We start from the raw sequence: 13,228 nt of genomic DNA, 5'->3' as shown, positions 1-13,228 counted from the left end.
GGTGATTACGTCAGGCAGGAGTGGCTTCAGGCATATGAAGGTGCCTGACCGGTGGACGAGAAGGGATCCAATTACCTTGGGCTACTAAATGAGCAGGAATCAAGGTAGGAGTGGTATGTGAGGAACTTCAGAGCTGAAGGCGACAGTGGAGGGCTCAAAGAAAATGCTCAAGAAGGTTCAGCACTTGAGCTCAGCCAGGTTCTCGGGGCACCGCACTGTTAAGAAAAGTTTAGTCATACTGTACGCGTGAAGTGGTGACCCAACCAGCAGAATGACCTGAAAACATGGACAATGGGAGGGCAGAGGGTGGGGGGGGACTTGGGGAAGAGGTGCGCTGTGGGGCAAAGAGCACGGGCTGGTCAGCTACGTAGTAATACCCTACCACCTTTACCTACAGGCTATAGGCTACCTAGGTACAAGACGGGTTGGGGCCGCGCCCCCCCCTCTGGGCGCCCCCTTCCATTCACTGAAGTCTGAGGGTGAGGGGTGAGGTGCTCTACCAAAGTGCCCGCACAGTGCCGTGTTACCAATTAACGCCTCCCCCTTCTCTCGAAAAAGCGACGCGTTTACCAGAATTTCGCGACCGTCACCATTTCAAACCCTTGCACATCCAATACGGCTTTCACACAACTTCAGCTCCCACCACTCATCTCCTTCCTCTTCTTATACCTTCCAGTACGGAACACCTACCACTCTGCTGCCTTCGGTGGCGTCACTTACACGGCCATCACGACGTTAGAAAATTACGCCTCTATAAGCAAGCAAGCAGCGTTCCTACCTCAGTTGTTCTACCATACATCCTGAGAGCGTGTCGCAAGCGCGGCTCAACACCACCGCCCGCCCACCTTTCCCAACCTCGCGACGCCCTTTACAATACCATTTGTCCTGACACAAAGGAGCGCCAAAATTCTTACTACAGTCACCTTACCCCCGTCTCACATTGTCGCAGAAATTATATAGACATCATAACTCTTTGTGGCACTTGCCTGCCCCGGACTTTCAGATCCAGCCCAGCCAGCCCTTCACCCTTCACGACTTGACGAGACACGACTTTCCCATTCCTTCATTCCTTACACGTCTGAGACCAACTACTTCAATCAATCGTCCACCATTGTTTATACCTTCCCGCGCTCCGCCCTCCGTCTTGTTCAGGCCCCTTTCGCACAGAGGTGCCGCATGCTCGAGGCTCCTCCACCATGCCTGCCTCAGCAAAGCGCTCCCAGCGCACTCGTCGCGACACTCGCCGCGATACCTCCCCCGCAAGATTAGAAGACAGCTCCCCAACTCGGCCAGCAAAGCGACGAAAGAAGGTAAATTGATGCCTCTGCTCTCTACTGACAATTCGATCCTCGCATCATCGATGACACTAACGCCGCTTCCATCAGGTTGATGATCCTCCGCCTACCGAACCCGCCGACGATGACGAGTCCAACCTCACTGCCGATCAGTCGGCTCAACCTGTAAGCGACGATGATCAGCTGCTCGCGCAAGTAGTTCAGCACTTTCAAATTCCCAAGGAGGGCGCCCCCCAAGCCAGCAAGGACCATGCGAACTCGATACATGAAGCCAATGGCAGCGGTGTTCAGGCCTATGCCAAAATCGCCGCCCAGGATTGGACTTTCTACATCACAAAGCTCATCGTCAATATTGGACGCCCGTCTGAGGGCGTCACTGAGGATGACGAAGACTTCATTCACATCGATCTCGGCCCGAGCAAGATGATCTCCCGTCAGCACGCCCGGATTTACTTCAGCTCCAAGGAAGAAATCTGGTTTCTCGAGGTCAAGGGAAGGAATGGCGTAAAAGTGAACAATGTCCCCATGAAGCAAAAGAGTTTGAGGCGCCTGGAGGGTGGTGAGGTTCTTGAGGCAGGTGGCACGGAAATGATCTTCGTTCTTCCAACCGAAATCAGTCCCTTGCACATCGATCCTCTCTATCTCAAGAGAGCTGGATTATCGCGTCAACAAATGACGAGTCCTCAACCGAGAACGGATCTGCCGGACGAGCCATCTTCGGCCCTAGGCTCGACCATAAGAAGTTCTCGAGGCTCCCAATTTCGCCAACCTATTGCCCCGGCTCCTGCAGATTACAAGCGGCCTGGAACCCCTCCTTCTGCAATCCGCGGTAAGCCTACGCCGTCGCAACACAAGTCACCACACTACTCAAGTTCGGGCACGCTGTTGTTGAACTCCAACGACATTGATCTCAGCCTTGACGAGAACAAACACATCAAGCCGCAATACAGCTATGCGCAAATGATTACCCAGGCGATTATCAATACGCCAGAAAGGAAGCTGAATCTCAACGGTATCTACAACTTCATCATGAACAACTATGCATATTACAAACACCAGCAAGCCGCTGGTTGGCAAGTAAGGCTTAATGCTGTCAGACTCCCTCGCAACCTCGGTCTTACTAACATTATTCAAAGAACTCGATTCGCCATAATTTGTCGCTGAATAAGGCCTTTGACAAGGTTGCCAGATCGACAGACGAGCCTGGGAAGGGCATGAAGTGGCAGATTGTCCCAGAGGCCCGGGAAGAGATGACCCGAAGCGCATATAAGGGGGGTAGAGGCGGTCACAGAGGCTCTTCCGCGCCCTCTTCACCCAACAACCAGCTAAACTACATTACTCATGGACCAAGGGACGTGAATGCCAGAGAGCCTGCGTCGGCGCGGAAGAGGAAGGTATCCGTAACGGGATCGCCTCCGAGTTCCTCCTTAGCTGCCGTTCAATCGACTCCAGATCGCAGCACGCGCCGCCTTGCTCCTCCGAGCACTGCCATGACCATTGATGGCAGTCCTCTACCGAGGCCGCGGAAGGGCGCCGCATCTGCATCGAACAGCTTTCCCTCCACCAGCTACCACGATCAATCACCGACACTCACCTCATCCTATCTACCAGACGAAGGCGCGTCTTTCGTCACACCTGCCCCTCACCGTGTTCATCCCCGACTAGCGCCCCCAAGCACCGCACAGCGGCCCAGTCAACACATGCCGACCAGTTCCCCAGCGCCCTTCTGGAAATATGCAGACATTGGCAGCACCCCTCTGAAACCTGCTGCTCATTTCGACATGAGTCCTTCTAAGCCGTCTCTGGGCGGAATACCGCAAAGTAGTAGCCCACCTCCTGCGAAGTCGCCAAATCTTAGCCCTACAAGATCACAACACAAGGAATCATCACGGGAGGCGCCGAGTGAGCCGTCCAACCCACCCGAGATTGAAGAAGACCAAGGTTTTGATTTAGCAAAGTAAGTCTTGTCAACGTCATATCATACACCTGTTCCTTGACTAACATCCGATCAGGGGTTTCCAAAGTATTGGGTCATATCACGCACCTGTTGGCCGGGGATTATCAGTAGCTAGCGCCATGAACGGCCACTCATGAGACAAACATGAGCCGCTTTTGGCAGGACAATAAAGCCCACGCCCCCTCATAATGATGTGCTACACTAAATGTACGAATTGAGAGCATTTGTGAGAGTGAAGATAGTATAATTCTCAAGGGCTCCACCTGCCCATGCCACCTTCCTACGTAATACCTATATATATTTATATACGTCGTAGTATCCACAGATGTACCGATCAATGCTTTTCCTACTCCCGTCCGATTGTTTACAAGTACAAATGCCTGCCTAGGCGCCATCGCCAGAGATTCAAGGGTTCAAAGATTCAAACGCGAGCGACTGGTCCACTACCGCCAAAGAGAAACCGCCTGGCGTGATCATTCAGGGTTTGAAGCTTGGAGGCGGTTGCGACGTCATCTTTCCTCTCTTTACTTCGAAGACTTGCCCCTCCTCTTGGGGTTGCCTCGGCTCGGTCTTCCCTTGGAAGTCTTGCTTTGGTCAGTGCCCTCGATAAACTTGATCAACTCATCGATGCTGCGCGAATCCATGCCTGAAGGGTTGCCCAACTGCGAGCTGCTGCTCGGTCCGGCGGACACGCTGGGAGCAGTAGCGGAAGCCTGGTAGGGCGCACCCTTAGGAGTAAAGCGAATGCCTGCGCGCAAGCGACGAGCCTGCGCATCCTTCTGGTGCTTCGCAATGGAAACGGCGTTCTGCGTAAGCTGCTCGAGCCAGCTCTCGGCCTCCTTGGTGTTCTTGTCTTCGGGTCCAAGCTCGCCGAGGAAGATGTTGTAGGACTCGCGCATGCGGCTGACGGCTCCCTTAGAGTCTTGGTCCAGAGCCAAAGCCTGAGCAAGTTGGAACAGAAGGGTGGCGGCGTTGATCGAGTTCTTGCCGAAGACACTCTCGCAGATGCGGAGGGACTCTTCGAACCACAGACGGGACTCGTGGTACGCCTTGAGGTGCTGAAGCATGACAGCGCCGTTGTTGATGGTTGTGATGGAGTCGGGGTGGTCGGCGCCATAGATAATCTTCCACAGCTTCAGCGCGTGCTTAGCATAGATGAGCGCACCGTTGCTGTCGCCAGCTTGGTGGAGGAACAAGCTGAGATTGAGGTAGTTGAGCAGGGTCTCGGCAGAGTCAACACCGACAGTCCTCTCGGAGACAACAATGGCCTTCTTGGCGAGCTCAACGGCTGCTTCCTTCTCATCCAACTGGTAATACAGCATAGACAAGGTGTTGTAGACGCGGGCGACTTCGGGATGAAGGATACCGTAAATCTGCTCGTGTAGAGACAAAGACTCGAGAAGAAGCTCCTGGCCAAGCTTGCGCTGGTTTTGCATGATAGAGATGCGGCCGGCCTCCAGAGCTTCCTCCGCAAGAGTGCTGCGGGGACAGGAGTGCTTTACGATAGGCACAACGTTGACAATATCGTCTGCTGTGAATGTAGTGTTGGGAGCAGGGGCCGGGGCTGGGGTAGCCGCTTCTTTGGTTGCCGCTTTCTTGTTCTTCTTCTTCTTGTTTCCCTCCCCGTTGGTCTGTCCATTGGTCGCAGGGGTACCGTTGGTCGCAGGAGCCTGCTCAACCGGCTTGTCTGTGAAGTTGTACTCCTTTGCTTGCAGCTGGAAACCAAGCTTGAGGGAGATCTCACGAAGCACCTGCAGAGGCTTAAGGTTGTTGTAGAAGTCGGCATCGAGCTTGTACCGGTATCTCTTCAAGGTCTCCTGGGAGATGCTTTCGTGGAGGGACTCTGGGGTGACCTTCTCGAAGGATAGATCGGCATCAGTGTACAGCGACTTCAGGACTGCGTCAGATTCGGCCGCCGGCTTGGGACTCAGTTTGTAACCCAAGAGGCAGTTAAGAAGATGGGAGATGCAGGCTGATGAGAAAGGTGCCGGCAGGTGTCTGAGGTAGTTTGAGGCGACATGCTTGAAGGAACGAGCGACCATGTCCTGGATACAAATATCCTTCAGGCACTGCAGGCGAGGTTCAGAAGCGAGCTGTGCCACCTTTCCAGTGTACCTGATGTTGATGCCTCTCTTGTGCAAGAGACGACCCAGGGACTGGCCATCCATGGGGAAGCTGATGTCGCAATCGGTAAGCTCACGAACGAGGTCGGGAATGACCTGGTCGCGAAGGTACTTGGATGCAAGACGAACATCCTCCTCGTCTTTCTTCATCTCCTCCTTCTCGGCATCAGTCTGGGGGACCTGACCGCTGAAGACATCGGGGTTGAGCGAAAATGCGAATTTAGAAAGGTCGATGTGATCTTTCGAATCTGTCGACTCCTTCGGTGTCTCCGCCTCCTTTGTCTTCGGCTTCTCCGCCTTGACCTCCTTTTTGTTGACCTCCGACTCTTCTTCGCTCTCGCTCTCACTTCCGCTCTCACTCTCACTCTCCTCGCTGTCGTCGCTTTCGTCACTGTCATCGCTGTCTTCTTCCTTCGTGGAGGCATCCTTGCTCTTCTTGGGCTCAGCCGTAGTTTCGTCAGTCGCAGTCTTGGTGTTCTGCCCACGGCGTGCCAGCTCCTCGTCAACCCAGGCCTTCATCTTCTTCCGCCCGTATGAGTCAATCAGCTCCGGACGAAGGACGGCCATACGGTGGGGGTACTCGACATCACCTTCCTCCTCGAGCCAGTCAATATCCAGTGGCGTCACACGGTACAGGTCGAGCACGTATTTGCGTCCGTCGGTTCCCAACAAGCCCTTGGTCTCCACGCTGGCTTCGAGATCGAATCGTTTGCCATCCTTGTCCCAGACAGCATGCTTCTTGACCTTGATAGCCTGAGACAGCTTGGAGAAAACGTCGGCAAATCGCTCGTCCGCCGCAACGTTCTCTTTGCCATCCACGGCACCATAGTCGATCTGATTTTCGCCAGGCTCCCTCTGCTTGAAGATTCCTGGGACGATACTTTGGCCAACAATACGCTTACCAAGATAGTCAATAACAACCGTAGCAGGGGTGAAGAGACCATCAATGTCAAGCTGATTCACTAGCCTCACTCCTGCGACGTCCTTGCCAGTGGCAACACGAGCTGCCTCGTCGCCTCCCTCAGAAGTGAAGGTTTTCACGCCATCAGCACCAAAAGAGAAGAAGATGTTGTTGTAAACGAAAATCTGGGCATCTTTGCATTCCGTAGGGTTCAGCGGAGGGATTTCGCCACGGGCAACGAGCACAGCACCACGAGTGGCCGCGTCGTTGTAGTCAGCGAAGAGCTTGGACATGAGACGCTCACGGAAAACTCGGTCCTGCACAGTCTCACTGGGAAGCTCCCTCGCGGATTGGAACTCTTCGTTCCAGTCTCTCAGTGTGTCGGTGTTGTCGGCGCCTGCAATGAGATACGTCTCCTGGGAACGTGTCCAGTCAGGGGTGTGAGCGGAGAGGGGAGAGTTGGATGACGGCACGATCCATGGCGCAGAGGGTATCGCGTTGGTGATTTGGAAAGTCGCCAGCGGGTCCTTGCGGTTGTTGAACTCCTGGAGCTTGAGGAAGGATGCCGAGAAAGACGGCGAGATCTGGTCGAGGAGCCCGAGCAGGGAGTGGTTCGAAGCGGCTTTGGGTGCAGGGCGAGGGAAAGGATCGAACTTGGCATTGGAGGACTTGTTGATGAAGAACCCCCCAACATGGGCTGTGATTTGGTGTTGCTCACCCTCGTTAGTAGTAGCAAGTAGGTACAAGAGATGACCCTTCTGCTTGAGGTGAGGCGGCGGCGGGTTCCACGGGGAAAGAGTAATGGTCTTGACCGTCTTGGGTGCCTCTTCCTCCTCGACGGGAGGCAACAAAGTTGAGATTGGAACCGGGGTCCCAAAGCTGTAATCCTCCTTTGTCTCTTTGGCAACCTCCGTCTGCCCTCCGTTGGCTTGTTCCTCGGATGGAGGCAAGACACTATCAAGCAGAGAGAGACCGGGGAGAATGCCCTGGACAGCGTCGGTGCGGTCTCCAGCGGCACCAATGAGCTCTCTGATTCTCACTAGGTGTATACGGGCCTCCTTCTCCGTGTATGGGTCTTCGACCAATGTGACTTCAGGGCTTTCGACAAGGCCTTCGATCTCGGATATCGGGAGGAAGTCATTGATGCGTTGGCCGCGGTGCTCCAGGTGGAAGCAAGTGTACTGGAATGCCACAGGGAGGTCGATGATGGACTGTCGAACTTCGTGAACCTGCTCTTGTGGGGACACCTGTACAAAACTGGTCAGTGGATGTATCCGCGAGTGGACTTAGCACAGCTAACCGTAATTTGCATCTGACGGGGCTCGTTGGGAAGCTTGATCGTAAGGGTAACCAAGGCTACTATGCATCAGCATTTAACGTCCCAACCCCATGAAAGCTTGCATTACTCACCGTCTAGGCCTTGATCGATCTCGCCCTCAGCCTGGAGCTCGGCCTCGGCTTCAATGGGGGGCGCTACCTCCTTTTCGGCATTTTCTGGAAGGACTCAAAGTTTAGCTTGGAACTGTTTAAGGATTGCATTGCGTATCTTGGTTTTGCTTGTGGATAGTTGGTACCTTTGCCTTTGGGTTGATCGGATTGGGACATTGGTACTCGATGTAAGCAGAAATACCAGAAGGGCCTGGATTTTATATTCCTCGACGGACAGAAATCCTGAGAGGGGATAGATATATAATCGAAGCTTCGAAGTGGAGAGGGTTGGGAAGAATTGAGCAATCGCACAAATCAATGCAGATACACAATTAATATAGGGTAGAACGATGTAAGTAGCGGTCTGTGGAATATAGATGCGCAGCTCCGAAGTGACGGGTGGCAGAAAGGAATACTCGGCGGCCTAAGAGAGGATGAGAGGGTTCCAACTCAACGGCCAGTTGCGGATCGAAAGGGGGGTGGTAGAGAAAAGGTGAGAGGGTAGAGTGCCGTTTGGGAACGATCGGGGAAAAAAATTCACGGCAGAAAAAAAGTCGCGTTGTCATTCATCAATTGACGGCAATGCACCGGCCCGGCAAAGCTGGAGCTGTCGGTTTTTTCGGGCCCACTCCGCTTGAGGGAGCTCTGTCAGTTGTCGTCGGTTCTCCCTAAGCTGTCCCGGAAGGTAGCGAGCCCTGACAGAGCCTCCGGTAGCGAGGCCCGGTTCTCACCAGAGTCTGTACCTTATCAACTCTGTGCCTCCTTCTCTGCCTCTGAAGGGTCAAACAACCCGTATTGTATCTGTCCATGTACAGGATTGTTACTTACAGTATCTATCCGAAATAACAGCTGAACGCTTTCTGAGACATGTCGAGTTCTCAGTACCCATGATTACACCGCGGTGGACAAGACCATTAATACAAGTTGCTTCCCTCCAGCCGTTCTTACGTAAGGCACTCTGAGGGGGGATACTCCAGGTTTTTCGAGCTGAGGTGCGCTACGGACACGTGACCATCCAGTTAGCGCTGCGCTTTGTGGTCTAGTCCCTTTTGGTGACAGCACGATCCTTGTCTATGTACACACCATACCTGATTGGGGAGTTTGTAAACATTCAATGTGTTGGACATATTCCGTCCCAGCTTCACTCATCAACTACTCAGCATACCAAGAGCTAAGTTCTTAACATCAGCACACTGCGCCCTTATTCGCTATTGCTCTAGTTAGCAGCTATCTTGACATCACACGCCTATTTACGAGCACTTGAGCACACTTACTACTCAGCTTACTCTCATACTGCGTATCTGAGCAGCTTCGGTTTCGTGTAGTCGTCAACACCAATCCACGTTGACACTGACAAAGCGACGCAGCAAAACCATTCCGCTATCCTCCAATAACGTACACCTGCGGATTCTCATATGTCAAAAGCACATGTTATTCAATGTTTTAAACCCAGCACTATCGACAACAGAATATTAACTTCGACATGAGTGGACGGACTGGTGGACCAGAAATGGCGAAGGTTACCAACAAGAACCGGAGAAGAGAAACCAGGGCAGAAACAGATGGAAACCGACCCCTCGGCCATTCTGGCCTGCCTTGGACTTCTTCGAGATGCCAAAGACTTTTACGCCCTCTTCAATCGCGGATTGCTTTGCTACGGAAGGTTGCAATAGCCGAGAGAGCTGCTTGCGGGCAGACTCAGCCTGAGAACGAAGCCCTCAAAGATGCGCTAGATCGCGAAACGGCCAAAAAGCCGAGCCTTGTAGTCGAAGCGTACTTCCCTAAGACAAAACGACAGCGCCCGCGCCGTACATATTCCATGAAGTTGGCTGACTCCTCAGAAGACGACGGCAGTATGGCATCAAAATCTACTATCCGACCCAGGAGTCTTCGACAAAGGCCGAAAAGTTGTGCTTCCGAAATGCCTAGCGTCTCAACGCCAATTCTTCGCAAAGCCAGGCACCATATTACAACATCGCCGAGTGTTGACCAACCAGAATGCCACGAGACAGGGAGCAGCTGTATGCGCTTTAAGACTACGAGACGTGGGCCACTCGACAATTCAACATCCAAATTAATGCGTCTCAGAGACACACTGCCACCGGGAAGGTACCAGATTTACGAGGGTATTTTACACGACCTGGATACTCTCCTACGCTCGACGAGTCTCAACCATCCTGCAGGCGGGAAGAAGTCGTTGTTGTCGATGTGCCTGAACAGAGTGCCTCAGTGCGCGCAAGAGATTGAAAACTGGGAGAAATCTCAGGCTGTGAACAACGGGCCGGTGTCCTGTATCAAGCAAATGGCTTATTCTTTACGCGTGTACGACGAACTACAGACCCTTGGAGCCACCGACAACGGCTGGAGTCACTTGCGTACACTCCTACGGGCACATGCTATCCATCTTCTCAAAGGGGTCATTGGGGAGGGTCTGCTCGATGTCTCGTTTATTCGCATCTTGATCGATTATTGCAAGGCCATGCAATTTCTACACGAAACAGCAAGCCTTACGGAAGCTATGATTTGCTTCCTTTACTGCAAGCCCCTGGAATCAAGAGATACGCCTAGAGTCAACAGAGAAGGCCAGCTGCCAGCCTATTTGTTAAACCTTGCAGAGGATCCAGTTGTGGAATCTCACTTGCTCGAAACGTTCTCCTCACTTTTGGTTCGTAGACGGCTCCCCTTTGACATGGTCACAGGGAGAGGTTTTGGTGGCTTATGGAGTATAGCAGCTTCCGCTGTACTCGAGAAAAGAGCACGCCCTTCTGCAACTGAGTTCGCATCAACCGGACTTGCAGTCCTGTGTATGAATGCCTACCCGAGACGTCAAAGGCGTTCCTCAGCGCTCACAACGGAATCAAAATCAGCCATGCTCACTTTGATGAGTGTACTTGGTGCATTGTCAGCCATGGCTATGATTTCGCAGGATTTCGGACATGCTGCACCCGGTTCCAGTGCAAGTTCGAGAAGTCGGACCCAGAGAGCGGTAGTACATATTCTCCACCAAGCATTGAGACTGGTGAGAAGTCGTGTCGGTAGCAAGGAAGCCGCGTTCCCACTTCTACTGGCATTGTTTCTGTCTCTATCCCCCAGAGCGGCGCACGAAGCCACTCGGCTCCGACTGAAGGCGGCGATAGACGGCTTCGGACGTGGTCTGAGCCTGGGGAGAGCCCCAAGCACGGGCAACAATGACAGCCAGCTTCTCGACACCACCGTCGACTTCACCTGCTCGATTGCTCACTGTTGTGGGAGAGCCACCGGCCAGCCATCCAACTCGTACTTTGCCAAAGTCTGCGAACTCATCGATACCCTTGAAACGCCAGGGTTCGCAAGATTGAGAGGCAACGGTGCCTTTGTTTTGGCCCACAAGACAGACGATCTACGCGATCTTGTCTTTGCAGAGACGTTGAAGAAAGACCTGGCCGAGAAAGACGGCATGGTTGTAGCCAAGGGCAACTTTACAGGGTTTCGGTGGGAAGAAGGCATCAGCGAATGGATTGCAGTCAGCCCGTTGGCGAGAAGGCAAGGAGACTTCACCCGAGAAGCCCTACCTCGGCGCCGAAGCGGAGGACGTAACAGTGACGTCCGGGTCCTAGCGGATCGATCGGAGCTGAATTCGACCACGGAAGGAGCCGACAAAACCGGAGCTCTGGTTTTCGCAAGTCCCAGACCGACGGGTGAGTCAAATGGTGACCAAGTGGGCCGACGACTGGCGGGGAAGAGGAAGAGGACACAAAACGAGGATCATGGCAGCCGCAAGAGAAACTCGGGCGCAGAAATCGCGGGAATCGACGGAGTTGACGGTATTGACGAGCTTGGCATGGGTCCAGAGAACTGGCCACAGGTTCTGGGCAAGTCCCGATTGGGAAGCCATGTTGTAGGAGCTAGGATGCGGGACGGGTGCCGGCGGGTTATCCGGAGCAGCGAGACATGCTCTCGCAAGGTTTTGGCGGACTTGGGCGAGCAGGCCGCCCTCAATGACTGTGGTCTCAACGACGAGGATGAGCTGGGATTTTAATGACAACTGCAACAAGTAGATTGGGTTGGCCGTGTCAGTCCAGTCCGTTGGGCATGGATATGTCAGTAGCTTTTGTGCGAGTCAACAGGGTGCAAAATAGCCACCAGCTGCGTTTCAGATCCTTGCCAATGTGTGGAGTTAAGACTGGAGACATGGCATAGGGTTGTCCCCGATGTGGACCTTGCCTTTCTTCTTCTTCTGTCGCCTTCATCTCCAATCAATATTCACTTGAATTGCTTATCCGACATTCTCGTAATGGTGCGGCAGGCCCGTGGCGGCGCGAGCAAGAATATATCTTGACATTTCAGAGTGATTGGCCAGCGGCACATGCGTGTTAGCCCCTCGAAATGGAGGACTTCTGACACATGAGCTCGCAGGTAGTACGACTGCAATCATAGAAAGATCCGAAGGGAATATCCAATTGCAACTGACGGGAGACCAAGACCGTTTGTCGCAATCAGACGGTTTGAGCTGTCCAGATCTTCAGACAAAGTTTCCGTAGCAGACGTGATGCGTTTCCTGTCAGGGCGATATGTTTTGGTTATGCGCTAGGTCGACTGGCCGCAATATCACTGAGGATAAACGGGCCGTTCAAGCAACTGATAACAATTGGAAACACCAGGAAACGGTTGCAGATCACTGAGGCTAGTGGCGGGCACCGGGGCTCATTCAATGGATCATCATAACCTTGAAGAGGGCTTTGAACTTTGAAGAGGGCAGTACCGCGTGGATTGCTGCGATAAATTGAAATGGATGTCCATACACACTCGTCTATTAGTATCCGAACATCATGTCGTGCGCTGGAATGACAATGGCAGGGATCTAGGGGACTGCTTGCCCTGAAGTGTTGTCAAGATAATCGCACTGAAGACCCCGAATAGCTCTCTTCTATCATTGGGATGTAGGCGGTAGATAGCGACCCGTAGAGGATAGACTCGAGAGCTGAGGCATGGTAAGCTGATGTGCCTCGCTCTCGGGGATACATGCAAAGCCTGGGCCAGCAAAGGGAGGCAGCGATTGACCAAGCCGCGATTCGAGACAGGACTACGACTCTGCACTTGAGGATTCGCAATATATTACGCACACCACAAGCCGCATGCTTCGCTGTGGCAATGGCATGAAACTTTCAGATTCTCTTAATTGTGAGCACGTTTGGAACCAGTGCCCTGAGGTGGAGATCGACGTGCTAAGGCAGCCAGGGCAGCCGGAAGGATGTGTGGACAGACAGCATGTCCGCCAGCGTTGCGTTGATAGACTGGACCCGCTGGGATCTCCAAAGTCTACCATCTCACTCGTCTCAGAATGCGATCCAATGGCTGCGGCGGAGTGGCTGCGGCGAACGGTCAACCTGTAGTCGCGAAACAGCCCAACTGGACGTCGGCTAGCTAGTGAACGAAGCCATCTACAAATCAATTTCGCGCTGAGGCTGGGGCGTTTCTTCTTCCGCTGTATCGTCTGAGTCAAGGCCCGCGCGGGCGAGGACCGAGAAGATGACTTATCCCATGT

General features: G+C 53.3%; 3 protein-coding genes across 3 annotated transcripts; 2 read left to right on the top strand and 1 right to left on the bottom strand.

Annotated features, from left to right (window-relative positions):
- Nucleotides 1-1,196: 1,196 nt before the first annotated feature.
- Nucleotides 1,197-3,389, top strand: CABS01_00163 (fork head domain-containing protein; the record flags this gene model as incomplete). Its single annotated transcript, XM_060533546.1, has 4 exons — nucleotides 1,197-1,310; nucleotides 1,386-2,372; nucleotides 2,432-3,252; nucleotides 3,308-3,389. The coding sequence occupies 4 exons, from the start codon at nucleotides 1,197-1,199 to the stop codon at nucleotides 3,387-3,389; spliced, it is 2,004 nt and encodes a 667-aa protein (XP_060406060.1).
- Nucleotides 3,390-3,776: 387 nt separating this feature from the next.
- On the bottom strand, nucleotides 3,777-7,881 carry CABS01_00162 (uncharacterized protein; the record flags this gene model as incomplete). The annotated part of the gene is made up of 4 exons (XM_060533545.1): nucleotides 3,777-7,523; nucleotides 7,577-7,632; nucleotides 7,687-7,770; nucleotides 7,851-7,881. The coding sequence occupies 4 exons, from the start codon at nucleotides 7,879-7,881 to the stop codon at nucleotides 3,777-3,779; spliced, it is 3,918 nt and encodes a 1,305-aa protein (XP_060406059.1).
- A 1,900-nt stretch (nucleotides 7,882-9,781) lies between these two features.
- CABS01_00161 (uncharacterized protein) lies at nucleotides 9,782-11,722 on the top strand (the record flags this gene model as incomplete). Its single annotated transcript, XM_060533544.1, has 3 exons — nucleotides 9,782-10,369; nucleotides 10,660-10,733; nucleotides 10,798-11,722. The coding sequence occupies 3 exons, from the start codon at nucleotides 9,782-9,784 to the stop codon at nucleotides 11,720-11,722; spliced, it is 1,587 nt and encodes a 528-aa protein (XP_060406058.1).
- Nucleotides 11,723-13,228: the final 1,506 nt, after the last annotated feature.

Source organism: Colletotrichum abscissum (assembly GCF_030869225.1).
Source record: "Colletotrichum abscissum strain IMI 504890 chromosome Unknown Scaffold_1.1, whole genome shotgun sequence".
Taxonomy (NCBI): Eukaryota; Fungi; Ascomycota; class Sordariomycetes; order Glomerellales; family Glomerellaceae; genus Colletotrichum; species Colletotrichum abscissum.
The sequence above is the reverse complement of the archived record's forward strand: the minus strand, read 5'-3'. Positions and strand labels throughout refer to the sequence as shown.